Genomic DNA, 19,924 nt, shown 5'->3' on the forward strand with positions numbered 1-19,924 from the left:
CTGAAGGCAAATGCATGTATCCGACAATGAGCCTCAGGCCTTCAGCACGTGGATGGGCTGAGTCAGTCTCTGAGTAAACCCAGCCTAGCCCGTTCTGTAGCAAAGGGCACCAAAGCAAGCGGAGCACAGCCTTACCATGGATTCTGATTGCTACAGAAGCAAACAACCATCTCAGCAGGAAAACAAGTAGAGACTGCCTTCAGAGTAACATGTGGGTGTATGTGTGCAAGCACACGCACATACAACACAACCAGTACGAAAGAATAAATTGTAATTGTAAACAATAATTTTAGGTCTTTAAGCATTTTAGATATTAAAAATGGCAGTTATAGATAATGCATTGTAATAAAATTAAATATTACATATTTGAAGATATAAAAATGACATGGAAAATTAACTAAGGAAAAACTGGAATGGCTGGGCATACTGGAAAAAGAAATAAAATTTTATGGAAGTGAAGCCTGAGACATTGAACATGGAGAAGTTCCTGGCCCAAATTTAACTCTGAAGCAAAACCCCAATTGTGGCATAAGCAGCAGACAAGGAAAAGAGTGAGCCAAGGAGCTGAAGGAGAGATCTGAAGATACTATCTGGAATGTTCATGGAGCAGAAGAAGGAGACACAGAAGAAGCTGAAAAGGCAAACAAGATGGAGCAAGAAACGTAGCATATGCTGAGTCAGAATTCCTGGGAGAATGGTAACAGCGTTCCGAGAGAGAGTGGCCCAGAAGTTCCCAAGACTGAGCATGATGTGTGTGTTCAGAACTACATGAAACCCAACATATGCTGCATGGGATATCATTTAAATTCATGTAAAAAGGCTGGAGTACAGCTCAGTACCAGAGAATTTACTTCTAATGTACAGGTTCAGTCGCTAGCCATCCACTGCAAAAACAACCCCCAAACCCTCTAACCCGATGGGTGGCCCGTGACTACAGTCCCTATCTCTCAAGAGGCAGGGCAGGAGGACAGCCTGGGCCCCGAAATCTGAGGCCAGAGGAAAAAAACTATGTACAAAAATTGTAGTCAAGTGTCAAAACATCCAAAAAAAAAAAAAGTAGGTTTTAGGAGCAACCAAAGGGGCAAGAGTAGATAGCTCAGAGATTAAGAACACTGCTATGGCAGAGGGCCCAAGCTTGGTTCCCAGTACACATGGGCACTCACAGCAAGTGGCCAGTACCTCCAGCTCTGAGGAGTCTGATGCCCTCTTCTGGCCTCAGCAGGCATTGCACACATGTGCACAACACATGTTATCTATTGGGATAACATGTTACAAAAAGCTAAGAAAAGTTAGCTGTCAGTTTGAAGTTGGGTACTTAGTCCCAAAGGGTTTTTAGAACAAAAGCTGAACAAAGCTACTTTCAGATCATCAAAACCTGAGAGAGTATAATCTTCCACTAAAGAGACCCTCACCAAAGGGATTTCTAAGTGATATTCTCCAGGCAGAAAATTAATTCCTGAGGGGAGAACAAAACTGCAAGAAGAAAAAGTAGGAAGAAATATGGTAGTGGGGAAATCTAAGTTCTGTCCATATAAGGTAATAGTGTCATAAATCACGTGTGGTGGCCCGTGTTTGTGATACCAGCACTCATGGAGGCCAGCCTGGGTTACAAGTTCCAGTTCCAGGTCATTCAGGGAGGAAGGAGAGGAGAGAAAGAATGAGACATTGAATATGAATGATGCCCATTTTGGGAGTTAAAAAAAAATCTTATAGCAAGGCATGGCGGCCCAGATCTTTAATCCCAGCACTCAAGTACTTAGGAGGTAAAGGCAGGGGAATGGGAGGGAGGAGAGGGAGTGGGAACTGGGATTGGCATGTAAAATGAAAAAAAGATTGTTTTCTCTCTTAAAAAATTAAATAAATAAATTTTTTTAAAAAAATCCCTCAAAAAACAAAACCAAACCAAACAACAACAAAAAACCCCACACAAAAAAGAAAGAAAGAAAAACAAACACCCATCAAAACTAAAGGAACCCTTTACTACTCCTGGAAGCGCAGTGGTAAATACTTGTGAAGTGTGCTTGAAGCCTGGGTTTGATTCCAGCACAGCAGCAGCAGCAACAACGAAGATTAGCACTAAGAACCAGAGAGAAGGTTCGACAGGTAGAGGCGCCTGTTGGCCTGCATTCACTCCTGGGACCCGCATGGTGGGAAGAGCAGACTCCCACAAGTTGTCCTCTGGCCTCCATAGATGCATACACACATACACAAAATAAATAAATGTAATTTAAAAATTTAAAGGTTAGAATGAAAATATTGTTCAACAAAGAAAAAAGAGAGGTAACCAAAGCCAAAGCCTTGCAAGGTCCTATATTATTTGTGGGGAGAGAGAAAGTTACATGGTGGCTAACTTGAGAGCCTTCAAGGGCTTGCATATGAGTGTGTGGTAAGTGTGTGGTGTATGTGTGTGTGGTGTGTGTGTGTGGTGTGTGGTGTGTGTGTGTGGTGTGTGGTGTGTGTGTGGTATGTATGTGGAGGATGTGTGTGTGTGTGGTATATGGTGTGTGGTGTGTGTGTGTGTGGTGTGTGTGTGGTGTGTGTGTGTGTGGTGTGTGTGTGTGATATGTATGTGGAGGATGTGTGTGTGATGTATGTGTGGGATGTGTGGGGGTGTGTGTGTATGTGTGTGTGGTGTATTGTTGTATGGTGTGTGTGTGTGGTATGTGGTGTGTGGTGTGTGTGTGTGTGTGGTATGTATGTGGAGGATGTGTGTGTGTGTGTGTGTGTGTGTGTGGTGTGTGGTGTTGCGATGGGACAGTAAAGAGTGTTTTATGTGTAATTTGAAAAAGGAGGGATTTTGAATGGCCAAGAACAAGGACAAGGATGATGGCATGGAACCATCCCTCCTACTGGGGTCTGTCTTCTAGACTGCAAAGAATGCCATATGGTGACTTTATATAGTCCCAGGGCCACTGGAATGTGGCCTCATCTCTAGGAATGCAACACAAGGTCAGGAAACGCAAGCAAGGATAATTCTGGAGGCCATGCCAGTATGGGGAGGGGGTAAAAGTTTGGCTTGCCAGTTTTATCATAGCGATTGTGGGTGGTGGGTTGAGAACACCGCACGGTCTCCACATACTTCTCCTTGGAGCGCTAATGAGTTAGAGCGACACACCTGGGCCTCCTGGCACCAACGTACCCTGATAGAGGACATGGTGACTCTCTCGGGTGCCTCAATGTTGTACCACACACACAAGCTGTTTCGGTTCTGGGCTACCAGCACATCGCTCCCGGGAACCCACTGCACGTAGGAGCAGAAGTTGAGGATCATTGTCTTGGAGCAGCTTTCAATATCATATAGATGCAACTGGAGAGGGAGACAGCACAATTAGGAGGCGTGCACTGATGACATTTGGTTCTGTCCCTTTCCCCCACAGTGAAATGATCCACCAGTCAGTTATGTGTTGAGTTGCCAGCCCTTGGAGTTTGTGCTAAGTTGGTATATCCTGACTGGTCAAGTATGAGATGACCAAACAACCACGATCTAATTCAAGGTATAGTCAGGTGAAGGTCAGACTAGAGAGTAACCCTGGGCCAGATTAGCAGGTAGGGCTACAAACAAACTAAGTCAGCTGACAGTCTGCAGTGAGGCTCTCACTGGAATGAAGCATCACAAGAAAAGCGAACCTCTTTGGAGATGCCACCCTGACAAGAGACTGCTCGAGTCAGTGTCCATGCCTTCAGCTAAGTGTGGCTGAAGCACACTGCGGCAGTGGGATGGAGCAAAGGGCAGCTGGACCTGAGGAGGGGAAGCAGCTTCACGAGGACGCAGCCTGTAAACGGTCTCTGTCAGGGTCCCTAGGTCAGGTTCTGACAGCGTATAGGCTATCCTTGGTCCACTTTGCTATGCTAATGGCATATGGAACCAAGAACTTATGTCCTGCATTGCCCCCATGTAGTAATAAGGGTGGCGGGGCTGCGTCCCCAGCACCCCGGCTGCCTGGCTAGCTTATGCCCGAAATAACAACACACAAACTGTATTCATTTAATCACTGCTTGGCCCATTTCTATCTAGCCACTTCTAGGCTAATTCTCACATATTAATTTAGCCCATTTCTAATCATCTGTGTAGCGCCCCTAGGTGCACTTACTGGGAAGATTCTAGCCTATGTCCATCCTGGGTCGGAGCTTCATCACGTGCGTCTGCCTGGGAGCTGGGAGCATGGCGTCTCTCTGAGGCCTCTGCTCCCGAGAGGAGAGCTGGGAGTCTGAGCTCACTTCCTCTTCCTCCCAGCGTTCTGTTCTGTTTACTCCTCCCACCTATCTTCTAACCAATGAGGGCCAAGCAGTTTCTTTTTATTTAACCAATGACCTTCCTCCATCACCCCCACAATCCCTGGTAACAGCTTGTGGACCAGCCCAGGTCTAAAACCCTAGTAACCCCTCTCACACAAAGTTTCCAATCCCTGAAGAGAAGCTTGTGCCCAGTCTCATTAAGTTCCAGTCAATCCACACAGCTCTCGTGACTGATAGTACCAATAATGTAACCACCAATAAGATCCACTGCAAAGAAGACAGGGTAAGAAGAGCAAGCCCCACCATGTAGAGGGCTGCATTTGGTCTCTAAAATGCTGGCTTTATAATCATGTTGGGATTTAGGAACATTTTATCAGTCCAGAGGTATCAATGGGGACCACAAATGACCAATATTGCACGATTTTTCTAAGATGCTTAAAAAACTGGGTCTTGCCAAGTGTGGTGGCACACACCTTTAATCCCAACACACAGGAGGCAGAGGCTGATGGATCTCTGTGAATTTGAGGCCAGCCTGGTTTACTGAGAGAGTTCAAGGATAGTCAGGAACAGCTAAGGCTACACAGAGAAATACTGTCAACAAACTTGTCTAGAATTATAAATGTTTTACTTGGCTTTATAGGCAACTAGATAGAAGATCTCATGGAGAAATGGTGGTACACTGCTATAACCCAGCCCTCAGAAAGAGTGGGGGTTTGAGGCCAGGCCCTTCTATGTAGGCCAGTTACAGTTGCCTTGTTTGAGCCTGTCTTGAAAAGACAGTGAAAGAGGGTGACCGTGTTACTGAGTACCAGAGAGCTGAGGAGTGAAATGACCTGGTGATGTCACCCTGGCTGCGCGGAGTCACCAGAACAGTGGATGCACAAGTGAGGCGACGAAAAAGGAAGCCCTGAGGAGAGCTCACTCAGTGAAGCTCAGTGGCTCACACCCAGAGCTCAAGCACAAGGCAAAAAGGCTGAGGCAGGAGCATAACCAATGGGACCAGCCGGCAGACAGACTGATAACCTGGAGACAGAAATTATGACAGTAGACATGGTGACTCATATCTATTATCCCAGTACCCAGGGGTCTGAGACAAGAGGACTAGAAATTCAAAGCCAGTCAGGGTAACGTGAGACCCTGCCTTCAAACACCGAAAAACAACACAGCAACCAAAGCCAAACCAAGCCAAGTCTGCTAGAGCCTCCAGGACCACATAGGGACCCTGAAATTATATATAAATTACATTAAAAGGGACTGGTGACTCAGAGAACCGACAGTCATTTTACATATATTGAAAAATATGTAAAATTCATGGCGTGAGCGAATGGACGGGTCTGAGGTCTGAGTTATCACTGCCACGAGAATTAGGCCTCCTGGCCTACATATCATTCCCAGTGCAGATACCTGCGTTTCTGAGCTCAGATGTGAAGTGTAATATTCATGAAATAGGAAACTATCTTGAGAAGAGGCCCATATGTATATGAAAGCTTGACTTATGACAGGGATGGTATAACAAATTAGTGGGCTTTCAGTAAATGGTTACACAGCTGGAAAAAATAAAGTTAAAACCCTACCCACATCACATACAAAAATAAATTCCAGATGGAAAGCAAAACTTAAGAATGTTAAAATATAGGAGGGAATATGGGGAAAAGTTTTTAAATGAGACCTCAAAAACCAACAATTACTATTACTATTATTTTGGCAGCACTGGTGATTGAACACAGGGCTCCCCTGCACTCTGCCACTCAACTATATCCCTAGACTCAATTTTTTAAACTAAGAATTTGTTAATTACATTTTTAGTTCTTTGTTTCTATTTTGCAAGGAGCACACGTGGAAGTCAGAAGACAACTTGCAGGAGTTGGTCTTCTCCTGAGGGACTAAAGCTGAGTCATCAGGCTTGGACCAGTATCTTTAGAGGCTGAGTCATCCCATTGGCCCTTCAATTAATACTTAAAGGTGTGTGCTACAGGGCCTGAGTCTGATCCTCTAGACCCACACAGTGGAAAGGAGGGATCTACCGCCTCAGAGTGTCTTTTTCTTTTTTCAAGACAGAGTCTCTCTGTGTACCTTTGGAACTTGCTCTGTAGACCAGGCTGGTCTTGAATTCACAGAGATCCACCTGCCTCTGCCTCCTGAGTTCTGGGATTAAAGGTGTGTGTCACCACTGCCTGGCTTCTCAGGTTGTCTTTTGACTTCTACTTGAGTGCCATGGCATAATGCTTTCCCCAACCAGTTCCATTACATAAATAACTACAATAAAATTTTAAATGTCTCAATTATAAAGATACCTAAAAGAGAGAAAACTCAAGCCACACATACTAAGAAAAAACCCTACAATGTAAGTAACCATCAGAGGTTATATACAGAATTTCACATCTCTAACAAAAAGGCCACTTGACTTTCACAGTGCATAAGGGATGAGAAACTGGAAGTCACAGAAGAGAAATCCAAGTGAACAATAAGTAAGTGAAACGGCATTGCACACACACCCTGCATTTTAAGTCCTGGAGAGGATGTGGAAGAATAGGAACTCTGACTGGGAGAGGAACGGACATTGATCGTCCTCTTTGGAGAGCAATGGGAGACACTTAGGCTGAAGGCACAGCTGCTCCTATGATTCAGCAATTCTGCTCTACGCATGGACCTCAGCAAGTAGCAGTAATGTGATTAAAACCACACCAAACAAGAAACCCCCCAAACAACTAGGGGTTGAAGAAATGGTTCAGTGGTTAAAAGTACTGACTGTTCTTCCAGAGGACCCAGGTTCAATCCCCAGCACCCACATGGCAGCTCACACCCACCAAGTTCTAGGGATCCCACTGCCCTCTTTTGGCCTCCAAAGGCATAAGGAATGCACATGGCGCACAGCCATACATGCAGGCAAAATGTCCATTCAACTAAAATAAACCTTTAAAAATTTAATACTCAGCAGGCTGTGGCAGCACACACCTTTCGTCCCAGCACTTGGGAGGCAGAGGCAGGTGGATCTCTCTGATTTCGAGGCCAGCCTGGGCTACAGAGTGAGTTCCAGGTCAGCCTGGGTTATACAGAGAAACCCTGTCTCAAATAAAATAAAACCAAACCAAACAATGAAAAAAAAAACCAAAACAAACAAGCAAACAAACAAACAAAAAACCACTCTCTAAATGCTCATGAGTAAGAGATGAGGTAAAAAACTAAATGTAAATGCAACAAAAAGTTCTGATTTAACAGCACTAGGCGTGGATAAGCAAGTATTAACAATAGGTCATGACTCTCAGCAGCTGGACTTTATTAACGATTATGTGGCAGGGAAGGATGAGTGCTTCCATCTGACATAGGTGCTGTCTTCGTTCACTGTGTGGGTTAAGACACTAAGAAAGACGAAGTAACTTTGGTAAGCTCACAGAGCAGTAAGTACGGACAGGGTAGCTGACGCCAGTCCCATCCTTACAGACATACTATGTGGCATGCTCGTCTCTACACCTTCTGCACGATCCTAAGCTAGTCTTAGTTCTTCCTTCCATGCTTGGAACATTTGGTGACAGAAATCATAAAGTGGATATTTATAAATGAAACACTTGTGAAATGCAAATTACATTTCTATTGTTACTAGTTACTAATAATAAGGGTTACTAACAACATAAATATAAAAAATACAGTCTTTCCAGTTCTAAAGAGTCTAGGATTTGATGATGTCTAAACAGGAAAATCCTTAAATTTGCGGATAATTCTTCTCTACTGTTCACAACTTGCTGTCCATAAGATATATGATGAGAGAACATGGTAATTCTATGGACAGGCCTTCTGACAGGCCTGAGCATGAATGTATCCATAGCCAGACACTTCATAAAGGCATCCCCACAGGGACTTAAACATTTGCGCTAACATTGTAAATATGAGGTTACATACTTACCTAGTGCCTTTCAGGTTCATCACCAAATATACTTATGATACACAAGTACAATGCAGGTATCGGTGTCAGTATTAAAGTTATAAGAGCATCTTACCTATAGCAATAGTCTTAATATCAACAAGATAAGCCAGTTTCTTATTATCTTCCATTCCTCGCTGGCACCTCTCGTTGATACGGATGCTGAAACATGAAACAACAAGGTAAGGTAAAATGGGCTTAGCTAGGGTCTTCTGGAGGGTTCTGAAATAGAACATGGGACAACATTTTTAGCCTGATCTGGGGACACACATTTTAGAAGTCCCATTCTGGATTTCCAGGGTTCAGTTACCTGATGAGGTGAGGGTTCATGAATTCAGTGTGTACAGAACCCAAGGAGTCATTACTCCCATATTTCACCAGGGTAAGCTCTCCAGCATTGAAGATCATGCACACCTGGGGAAGAATGGAGGCGGTGTGGAGAGAAGTGGGGGAAGGGGCACTGTAGTTCAGGGTGACCTCTCCCTGTCTTTTCCTGTTTCATCCCCACCCTTTACCTGCAGTCTTCCCATCCCTCGCCTCTCGCCCCTCTGACTAGAAGCTCCCGCTTACTGAAATGGGGGCAGGGAATCGCGGCTACTCACATTCTCATTTTCAAAGAAATATTTTTCATTGCCACCAGATCCCTGTCAGGCTATCTGCAAAGTGAGGAGAAAACATCATAGACAATGTAGACAATCACCCAAGACAAGGCTGGAGGATGTCAGTGGCAAGGAAGAGAGATGGTATTCAGGGAGGTTTTGACGTTACACAAAAGGTGCGCTGTATCAGACTCTTGCCCTGATCCTCATATTTCCAAGAGAAACCAGTCTGACTGTGGAAGTTTATATTCCAGGAAATAATATCAGAATGGTATCCTATGGGGAATCCTACTTCTTAGGGCCCACATCTTCAGAATTAGCAAGCCAAGACATCCCATTACCCACCCTTCCTCTCCCGGTTCCTACCTCACTGAGGCGATTGGTGTTCAAGTCTCCGAGCAGCAGCGTGTCCTATGTGTGAGCCACCAAGAACCGTTCCTTCCCCAGGATCTTCACCTCTTCTACCTCATAGCCATAGTGGGACTTGAGCACCACCCTGGTCCCTGAAGACAGGGTCTTCACTATCACCTGGGAAGGGACCAGTCCAACCCATCAGGCTTTCCCAGAGCAGGAGAAGAGTGAAGGTGCTCTGGTCCCTCACGCAACTCCAGGATACCTTGTTTCTCCCTCGGCCTGGGATGCTGTTGCTAAGGACAACACTTGCACCCACACAGGGGTTTGCTACCTAGGAAATACTTCCCCATGGCCTGGGCTGTCCATGGCCATTCGATTCTGAGAGCTCTACTCGGTAACACTAATCACTCACTTTGTTCCCGCACTTTTAGTACAAAGCTCTTTACCTATGAAGACAGAATACTATATCATCGTTACTGTTATATAATTATGAACCTATTATTATTGTTATTATATCATCATGTGCCTAAGATGACCTCCAACTGGCCATCCTCCTAAATGCTAAGATTTTCTTTCTTTTTCTTCCTCTTCTACTTTTTTTCTTTTTTGAGACATGTAGCCCTGGTTGGCCTGGAACTTGCTATATAGACCAGGCTGGCCTCAAGCTCACTGGCCACATACCAGAGCACAATGTCTTTTTTACAAAGAATTTGAATTACATGTGTGGGTGTGTACAAAGGTGAGTGCAGGTGCCGGATGTCGGAAGAGGGTGTTGATCCCCAAGGCTGAAGACCCAGTGATTGTGAGACACTAACATGGCGCTGGGAACTGAACTTGTGTTCTCTGTAAGAATAGTAAGAGCCGTATCTCTGGCCCTGGTGCGATGTCTTACAGATAAATTACCTTTGTACTCTCAGTCCTTAACAGATCTAACACAGTAGAGAAAGGATAGCGTTTCTGGAGAGACTGGAAAGATCCAGGAACAAACTGGTAATAAGAGCAAGGGAAGGGAAGTTGGGAGAGTGAGACGCGTGTCTCTGGGACAACAGAGTCCTGCGCACTACAGTTAGCCAGTGATCATACACGTCCACAACTCTAGTGGGCGGCGCTGAGAACAGCTTCACACTGGGGAGATACAGGCACCAATCCCTGTATCTCTTGAGCCAGGTGTGTAAACCTTTGCTTGCGATGGGTTAGAACAACTACGTAGCAGGAGGGTTGCCAGAAGTTGCCCTGACACATTCAGTTCCTTACGATAGCTCTGCCAGAGGGAGGAAGGTTAAATTTGACACTGTGGCTGTGGCCAGCAGGTGGGGGAAATGTTACAAGGACAGATGAGCCATGAGAGGTCTCAGCATGCTAGGCCATCAGCTGCTCACCTGGCTGGGTCCCACATACGTCAGCTCAAACTTGTTCTTGTAAATACTCCTTCGGAGGCAGCAGTCAAACTGTTCCACCCCACCACAGAGGGTGCCCTGAGAGAGACGGGGACAGCATGGAAGGCGATGCACGGCGCACTGGCCAAGGACGGTATCTGGATATACCCCAAGACCTCAGACCTCAGTGTCACAATCTAGACATAAGTGGCCAGCAAAAGGGTGGGCAGGTTCTGAACATATTAGAAAAAAAGTGGCAATCCCAGGACTTACAGGGATCACATGTGGGTTGGACAATGAGGGGAAATCAGGCTGTCCTGGACAAGCGTGTCCCTCAAGGCCTCCTGGAAAGTGTGAGTTTCCCTTTCCTGCCTTTAACAGTAGATTTTTTTAGGTTGAAGTCACAAGGCAGCTGGAGTTCTCTTGTGTCAGAGTAGAGCGACTCCCTTGGCATAGGGAGTAGTTTCTATTTTACTGTAGTTTGGAGACAATCGCCAGTACAGAAAGGGGCTCCTAACAACACACTGCACAGAGCCGGGAGCCGTCCCGCTTCCGCGCCAAGGCTGTGATGGTGTATAAGTTGGCAATCTCCTTGGGCTTGGCCTCTTTCCAGATGCTTCTTCGAGGACTCCAGTTGAACACCCGGAGTCTAGAAAGGTAAAGAGTGAAAATAGACCAGAACTGATAGGGAAGCATCTCACTCTACCAGAAAGGGAAGCAAACGCAAAAGGGCAGACCAGCGAGGCAGCCCAATGGGAGGGGAAAAGGTGTGGGGAGTTGAGGGAGTAGGGGTGAAAGGAGCAGGTAGAAGATGGATGCCAGGTGTGGTGGTACACGCCTGTAATGCCAACAGGTGAGAGGCAGAGGCAGGAGGATCACTGTAATTTTGAGGCCATCCTGGTCTACCTAGTTGAGTTACAAGCTAGCTGGGGCCACAGAATGAGACCCTGTCTCAAAAACCAACAATAACACAAAAGCCAGAAGTAGAGACAGCAGGACAGCAGGACAAGTGAGACAAACGGACTGCCAGGAGAGGGAAGAGGAAGAAACAGAGTGTAGGAGTCAAAGAAGGATGGAACCTAAGGAGACATGTGAGATTGGAAGGACATAAAGACAGACAGACAAAGAGACCTGACCCTAGCTGCTTGGCTGTTTCTTTATACATTCACCAAATGGCGGCTACATTACAGACCATGCCAGTGCAGGCACTGGCGATGAGGATGGCTACTCAGCCTTCTTCTCAAACTAGAACACAATGGCACAGTGGGGACAAGGCAGGACACGGGGAACGCGATGGCCTCTGCTGTGGAGTCCAGGCTGAGGCAGCACAGCGCATCCTGAAGCAGACGACAATCGGAGAATCCCTTTCAACAGGACATTGCTTCTGTCCAGGTTCCCGCTGTGGTTCAGAACTTGGCTAGGGCAGAGCTCACAGAGAAAGGTAGAAGATGCAACTGGGCCTGGAGGTGGTGGCACATGCCTTTAATCCCAGCACTCGAGAGGCAAGGGCAGGCTGATCTCTGTGAGTTTGAGGCAGCCTGGTCTACAAGAGCTAGTTCCAGGACAGGAACCAAAAGCTACGAGAAACCCTGTCTCGAAAATCAAAAAACAAAAAGATGCAACTGGCCGGGGGACCTACCTGTCCCTACCTGTCGTAGCTTCCTAGCACGACAGACTGGACTCCAGGACTTGCTGCAGCTGTGGTGAATTCACGTTCCTGAGGATTATGGCTGTAGTCGAAAGTCTGTAGCACGTGGCCTTCCTTTCCATAGGCCACAATCCTCCAATCACAGCCTGCTGTCACGATGCTGTTGGTTGCCCAAGCCAAGGCATACAGTGGGCATGGGTGGTTAACCAACTTCCCCTGGGACAGAATATTTCAATTGTTCGTTGCGAATGCTAGGCATGGGTGGTTAACCAACTTCCCCTGGGACAGAATATTTCAATTGTTCGTTGCGAATGCTAGGCTAGCAGCTGATCCACACACTCCTGACCATCCCACCCCGGAGAGAAAGTGAGCCTTCCTGCCAGCATTTCCCACATCAACACGCCCGAATTCTGAAGGCTTCACAGCCTGTCTCTGTATCATGAGCACACGCATGCCATGTGTACACGGGCCGTGTACTCACAGTGGTGTGTTGAGACCTCTGGTACGTACTACTAAAGCCACGCAAAGAGAGACGACACACAGTAACCAACACTGTCTAGGTCCAAGAGAGTACATGGCTTCAAGAAGGGCTAAATTGAATTATGTGAGTAACTCACAATGTAAACGATTCCACAGTACTAAATTATACAGAGCAAAACAGCAAAGTTTCCCTGTATGTCTATCTTTTCTTTTTCCAAAAAAATAGTTAATTCTTTAACATCTTATTTATTTGTGTGTGTTTTTGTGCGCACATTTGCATATGTGCACACATGGCCGAAGGGACGAGGATGACTTGCGGAAGTCACTTCGGTCCTTGCATGGCAAGGGTCCTGTCAGGTTTGGCACTGGGCACCTTTACTTGCTGAGGTATCTTGATGGGCTGTTAACTTTTTTCTCCTATGCATTTGGATGTATATACATTACATAAACATGTATGTGTATATATATATATACATACATTTGTGTATATGCATGCATTTACATAAATGGAAATAATTTTCACTTTTTGTCCCCCTTAGAGTCTTTATTTCCCTTCTTTCAAGGTCCCTTCCACCCACTCCTCCCTATAAATAGTGAGTTCTAGCCTCCTGAACACCAGTCTCCGTGATGGCAGCAAACGCTTCTCTCCAAGATTGCCCTTTTCCAGTCATGGTGCTTAAACCTGCAGCTTCCCCGGGAGGGCTCCTGGAATGTCCACCCCACCCCAGAGTGAGTGTGCGCCCTTCATACCTGTGACCCTCAGGAGCCTTCATCATCGAAGAAATACCTGACAATGGTGCCGTCTGCGTGACCTGAGAGGATGCCTTTCCCAGAGCAACTGAAGGGCAGAGGCAGAGAGGTGGGCACAGAGGGAGGGACTTCCGCCCCGTGACAGTCCCCTTTCCATCAAATGCAGCTTTGTCCTGACAGTCCCAGTCTACTTCTGTTACTCACTTGGTTGTCAGCGCCACCACATACGAGTCCGTCCCATAGATGGTAGACGACTTGTTAGTTTTAGTGTTTGCTAAGCGAACCTGAAAACCAAACAAGTCTGGCTAGGCTACTTACAGTGTCAGCCAGACACGGAGAAACAGAAGTAAAAATGCCAAATGACAAAATTAGTCCTCATGCATTTTTCTCAAGTACGCACTAGAGCTCCAGGGGAAAGATGAACCATATTGACCGGCACCCCAGGACACTATCCCCCCCCCCCCCCAATACCTAACCTGTGTCTCCCTCTCCTCTGTTACCTTGCCTTCAGCCAGTCCGAAAACAATAATGTACTCTGCAGGCCACTGTAGACAGGTGACAGCACTCTGTATGAGAAGGGGTGAAAGGGTGACCCGCCTGTGTGGACTGGCACACTCAGAACAACCGCCACCCACCACACACCGTCATTCTAGTCCTCTCCAGGGGGAAAAGGCAGGCAGCGGACACAACAAGGCTCTCAAGCAGGTGACAACACCATCCTTTAGCAGGTCAAGTCGGGGTCAGACATTGAAAAAGGCAATTCCTGTTACATTTACAAGGAGGGAAGCAGGTGCGGCTCATCTCTGAACTTTACCTTCCGGATGAACTTGTTACAGATGACCTTCTTGTCACCCCTGTCAGACAAAAGGCAAGGAAGCAACCTTAAAAATCACTTCCCAATGAACTGCCCAACATGGCCCTCTGTGGGAGGTCTGATGGAGAAGTGAGTGGGTCCCCAAGGAGCCCTGGAGCTATGCCAATGACACAGCATATCACTGGCTCTCGGGACCTTCTGCTGGCTTACATTCTTCCCTCCAGGGATGGGACTGCAGGACAGGTGGGGCAGGCAGAGGTGGACACAATAGAATCAGGCTCTAGAGAGTCCCTGCCTTCCATGCCTGATGTCATCGTTATCCCAGCGAGGTATTTCCCATGCCCAGCTCTTCTTTAGTGGCCACAACCCGCCTAACCCCCATCCTGTCCTCACCAATCTTCTCCAATCTTGTAGGCATAGATGATGTTGTCAGTCTGTCCGATGGCAATTTTAGTAGAATCAGGAGAGAAAGCCATGCCCTTTACCATGTAGCTCTTCCAGCCACACTAGGAGTAAAAACAAAGATAATGAGTAGAAATGAAGGAGAAAAGAAAACACACACATTTCCCAAAAGACCAGAAAGTTTATAGTGAGAAATAGAGTAGACCATTGCCCATGTCTACGGCTAGAAGGCAGATCACACAGCTTTCTCGGATAACGTGTTGGAGCACATGCGAGTCCTCTCCACCTTCATGTCAGCTGGCTTGGTGGAGAACTTGTCTCTCGGCTCCCCATGCTCATCGTACAGCAATACCACTCGGTCCACTGTGCAGACAGCAAATTTAGCGTTGTTCTGGGACCAGGCCATACAAGTCACCTTCGCAGCTCCATCCTGCAGAGGCAAAGGGGTACTGTAAACACAGCGCTGGTCTCCAGAGTACAGAGCGTCTCCAGGTCCATCAGTCTTCGTGTGCCTTTGTTCTATATCTACGTCACAGGTTTTCTCTCAAAACTAAACAAAATGAGACAAATTGCTCAGATACCTGAACTGTAAGAATAATAGTCTCCAGGGCCTCACGTGGCCCTGACGGACCTCAGATTCACAGTATGGTAGGGATGACTTGAACTTCTGATCCTCCTGTCTCTACCTCCTGAGTGCTAGGATTTCAGGTGTACACCACCCTGTCTAGTTTATACCATGCCGGGGACAGGACTCAGGGCTTCACTCGAGACAAGCAAATACTGTACTACCAGGCCACATCTCCTTGTCCCCTAATGTGTTTTTCTGAGACTCATGATACAAATGTAACGCATCAACCGTTCCAAAAGCAATGGGCTCCTTGTTCCTTATCTTTCAGGTCTGCGACTGAAAAAAAAATCAATTAATCTGATAAATTTTAGCCTTTATAGCTACTCATTCAATTAATGTTTTCCAGCACTTTACTGTCAAAGACACTTGGCTGGAAGACGACAGAGAGACAAAGAGCAAAGCACAGATCCTACCCTAGGTTCTAATTGGACGCTGAGAAATTGGAAATGTCCCATAAGAAAAATATGTTCTGAGTGTAGTAATAATTTAGAGAAGCCCAAGACAATTTTATGCTTAAATGGTCAAGATTAAACTTTGAAGAAGGGATGCCATCTAATGGTAAATTACTTCAAATGTAATGAGTAGCATGAACGAAGTCAAGCTCTGGCCCAGGACCAGCAATTTAAGGAAGCCGAGACTGCCAACAAGAGAGGAAGCAGGGCAGGAAGCATAGACTGGGCTAGCTCAGGAAGTATAGACAGGGCTATCTCAGGAAACATAGACTGGGCTAGCTCAGGAAGCTTAGACTGGGCTAGCTCAGGAAGCATAGACTGGGCTAGCTCAGGAAGGGCCTCTGGAGGCCGCTAACGATTTGGATTTATTGGACAGGAATAAAGAGACAGTGTAAGTTTGGAAACAAGGAGCAACAGAATTAGAATTGAGACTTGGGATAAACAATGTCACTTTCCCCTGTTAACTGTCCACTAAAGGTTCGTGGTGAAAGTGACCACTGCAAAAACGGGTACAGCCCAGATAATGGGACACTTGTCTGGCATTCATCAGTCCCCAGGTGTGAGCCTTCGCACTGCACAAGAGTAAGCAAAGAAATAAAACGAATATGGGAATGGCAGGTAAGACGGCACACACCTGCAATCTCAACACCTGGGAGGGGGAGGCAGGACGGTCAGACATTCAAAGTCCTCCACAGTTAGACAGCGAGTTTGAAGTCAGCCTGAGCTATATGAGACCCTGACTTAAAAAAGAAAAACCAAAAAAGAAAATACGTGATCACCACACAGTGAATTACTCTGCGTGTCCCTCGCCAGCTGTCCTCTCAGGCTCCTGAGATGAAATTTGGCTCCTACGCCAAATGTTGGAATCACCACTTGGGCTACTAGAGGTCTGGCTTACAGCACCTTTACTTTCTACACCTAACCCAAATACGTCCAGAGCCAGCAGGGGAATCACTGCCCCCAAATCCTCAAACTACAACCAGAAAATAGCGGCACCACCACCATGGTCATGAGCCAACCATTCACTACCGTCGGCTAGAAGGGGGTGCAGGCACCTCATCAGCTTTGGCTGCTCATCCTCCTTCAAGGCTGTCCATCCTGGGCATCTGGCCCAGCTGCACCATGACATCATCTTTTTTTAGAGACCAAAGGGTTCTATTTCCAATTTTTCCATTAGGGTATTTTGAAGTGACAGATAACAGTACCAGTTTACTGAGCAAGGAGTACAACTTTTTATTGTTCTACCACCGAGTGAGGGCTCGATCCCTTCAGCTTTCCTTTCTTCTAACCGACTTCTGCTCTCCTTACACAGTGCAAACATCCCCAAGACCCACAATCGATGGGGACGCGTTTCTCTGCAATACGTGCCTGACTGGACTGCCTGGGGGTTGAGTGGAATGGAAAGTAGAACAGGCATTTTCATAAGTGCTTGACACCCAGTTGGTACCTCACCTCGTATCTCTGAGGCAGAAGCTATTATGATTCCCATTTTACATATGGGAAAATTGAGGCACTGAAAATTAAGAAAGCTGCTCAGTCACACATACAGTTTTTAGATGACAGATGCAATATTTGAATCCATGTATGTTTGATTCCACAAGCTATAACTCTGTATTTATACTGTTGTGGCATATTTATTAATGACTTAATTCTGCCATATACTTTTTTTTTCAGAATAGGAAAATTTATTACTGTGCTTCCGCTGTTAAAATTTAGGATCTTGGTCTTTCCTTCTTGCCTTTGTACAGAACCAAAAGGGACACGTAGGCTACTTTAACAACCTTAAAGCGGACTCCAAGGAATATCACCTACAGCATGGCCCTTTAGACCAAATCCAGCAACCAGAACGTCATCGTTTTCCTCAATGAAGTTCAAGCAACCATCATTGGGGACGAAAGCTGTGATCTTCTTGCTGTTCTTGATGAGCTGCACCCTGACACATTTCCTGATAGCAGAACTTGGCTGCTTGGCTTCAACTCCTACTTTTTCCAGCACGATTCTCTTGGCATGAGAGGCACCTCCAAAAGGATTGGCCTTCAGGGCTGTGCCCAAGTGGGCTTTCATGTATTGTTTTTCATGCCACTTCTGGTCCCGGTGGTGGCTGCGGAGCTTCCTGACAGTATGGAGACCATGACACTTGCCCATCTTGCCAATGCCACGGGTCCGAGAGAAGGAGCTCTGCCATATACTTTTATTTACTGTTGCTATTATTATTATTATTATTATTATTATTATTATTATTAAGACAGGGTCTCTCTATGTAGTCCTCTATCTCGTTTTGTAGACACCATGCTTGGCTATTCTTTTTTTTTAATTAATTCAATTTATTTATTTTGCATCCTGATTGCACTTTCCCCTCCTCACTATCCTTCCATTCATCCCCCCCCCACACACACACACACAATCCACTCCTCTTCTATTTCTATTCAGAGACAGGCGGGCCTCCCATGGGCGGCAACAAAGCACGGAATATCTAGTTGAGGTAGGACTACACCCTACTTCTCCAGGAAACTCTAAAAGTCACACATTATTCTTATGTTTTAAAAGGAGGTCTTGGCTCTATAGTCAGGCTGGCTTTGAGCACACAGCAAGCCTCCCAAATTCTGCGATTACAGGCATGCAGCACCATGATCAGGTAACAGATTTCTTTTTGTAGTACTCGGGACGCATGCAGACGCTCACGCATGCCAAGCACATGCTCTTGTACTCAGCAACATCCTCTGCAAGTAGCATATTCTTTTTATATGTTGGGGCCAATGGGCCTGTTTGGGTGTGCATGCAGAGGCCAGAGGTCAACATCAAGGGTCTTCCTCAATTGCTCTTCACTTTGTTCTTTTGAGACAGGGTCTCTCCTCTCACTGAACCTGGGGCTCATGAATCTGGCCAGCGAGCTCTAGGGACTCCCTTGCCTCTGCCTCCCCAGCACTGCGATTACAGGTGTGCCTAGCTTTCAAGTGGATGCCGGAGAGCTCGTGCTTATGAAGAGCCGTCTCCCCCACAGCCAGCCTTATTTGTGTTGTTAGCCTGTCCTCTCCATTTCCATGTCCTTCCCTGTGGTCTATCATTCTTCATACAGCTGTCCAGTTCATAATGCCCTTTCCATTAGTCCTTTACACCTCCATGACACAAGGCAGCAACAGGAGGTCCAGGAAGAGTCCCGGTGAGGCCCCAGTGTTGGTAGTGTAGCCGAGACCAATGATTCTTTATTCTATTAAGCCCCTTTATTCTATTAAAAACAAACAAACGAAAACTAAACAAAATAAAAACCTCCAAATCATTATTTCAACGTACTTACACATAGAGTCAGGTATGACATTCAGATATCCTGCCAGGTCTAATCATGTTTGAAAGGCTGTGGCCCCTTGGCCCCCACTCTCAGCCAAGGCTGTCAGTATCTTTCCTACTGGCACCTTCAGCACTGGGGCGTCAGGCCCCTCAGTCATCCCTGCCCAGCCCAGAGCAGTCAGCCTGCAAACCCTCCCATTGGTCACAGCCTTGCCCTTAGCTCCCCAGCCTAGCTGTCAGCAGCATGACCCCTCAATTATGTCCTTTTAATTGTGATACAACTCTTCCATCTCTTCCGTGCTCTCAGAGGACAGGCATTGTTTCGGAGCAGATTTCGGAACGGTCTCTGTCCTGCTCTTTGCAAGGCAGGTGGGTGGTGTTTGTTGCCGAGCAATTAGAGAACAGATTAACATAATATGGTTCCTCAGCTGCAAAGTCTCTTGAGCATTCTGCCAACAGGTTCCCAAGAGCTCGCCCCCTTTCCCATCCCTTTGTCTTCCTGCTTTCTCCTCCTCCACACCCACCCACCCACCTGCCTGAAGTCTGCGCTCAAGAAAGTTTGTGTAACTCAAGTTGCCGAGATGGTTTTTTTTCTTACACCAAAAAACAGCCCACAGTACCTATATTCTACACCAAAAAGTAAAATGTTTTTGGCTTTGAAAACTCTGGGGTGGGGGATGATTCTCTTTGCCCTGTCCTACCGGTCACTTCTTTGTCCCTTGGCTAAGGTCTCCTCCAGAGTGACATCTACAAATGGGTGCCAGTCAAGAGGAGCAGACAGAGCTGCTGCCGCCAGCCCCGCCATTCCCATGGGAACTCCACCCAGCAACCCCAGTTCCTACTGTGCTGAGAATCACTTCTGCTGGTCTCCAAGGCCCCATGTTGTCATATCCCGACTCCTGTCTCTCTCTTCCACAGCTGTCCTGGCTCTAACCACTGAGTTTGCTTAAACTCTCATTGCTCCTTATTTCCTTCCCCGCT

At 46.5% G+C, this 19,924-nt stretch overlaps 1 protein-coding gene and 1 pseudogene across 1 annotated transcript; both read right to left on the minus strand.

The window, feature by feature from the left end:
• Positions 1-17,147, minus strand: part of LOC121453232 — a 41,958-nt pseudogene extending 24,811 nt beyond the window's left edge.
• A 293-nt stretch (positions 17,148-17,440) lies between these two features.
• Positions 17,441-17,803, minus strand: LOC121453688 (40S ribosomal protein S23-like). The gene has a single exon (XM_041660617.1). It carries the CDS (start codon positions 17,801-17,803, stop codon positions 17,441-17,443), a length of 363 nt encoding a protein of 120 aa, XP_041516551.1.
• Positions 17,804-19,924: the final 2,121 nt, after the last annotated feature.

Source organism: Microtus oregoni, unplaced genomic scaffold (assembly GCF_018167655.1).
Source record: "Microtus oregoni isolate MIOR12 unplaced genomic scaffold, Mior012 000011F_ref0000422, whole genome shotgun sequence".
Lineage (NCBI taxonomy): Eukaryota > Metazoa > Chordata > Mammalia > Rodentia > Cricetidae > Microtus > Microtus oregoni.

Bases quoted from the DNA above. Each gene is read 5' to 3' on its own strand.
- LOC121453688 (XM_041660617.1), bottom strand. From the start codon at position 17,803: ATGGGCAAGTGTCATGGTCTCCATACTGTCAGGAAGCTCCGCAGCCAC.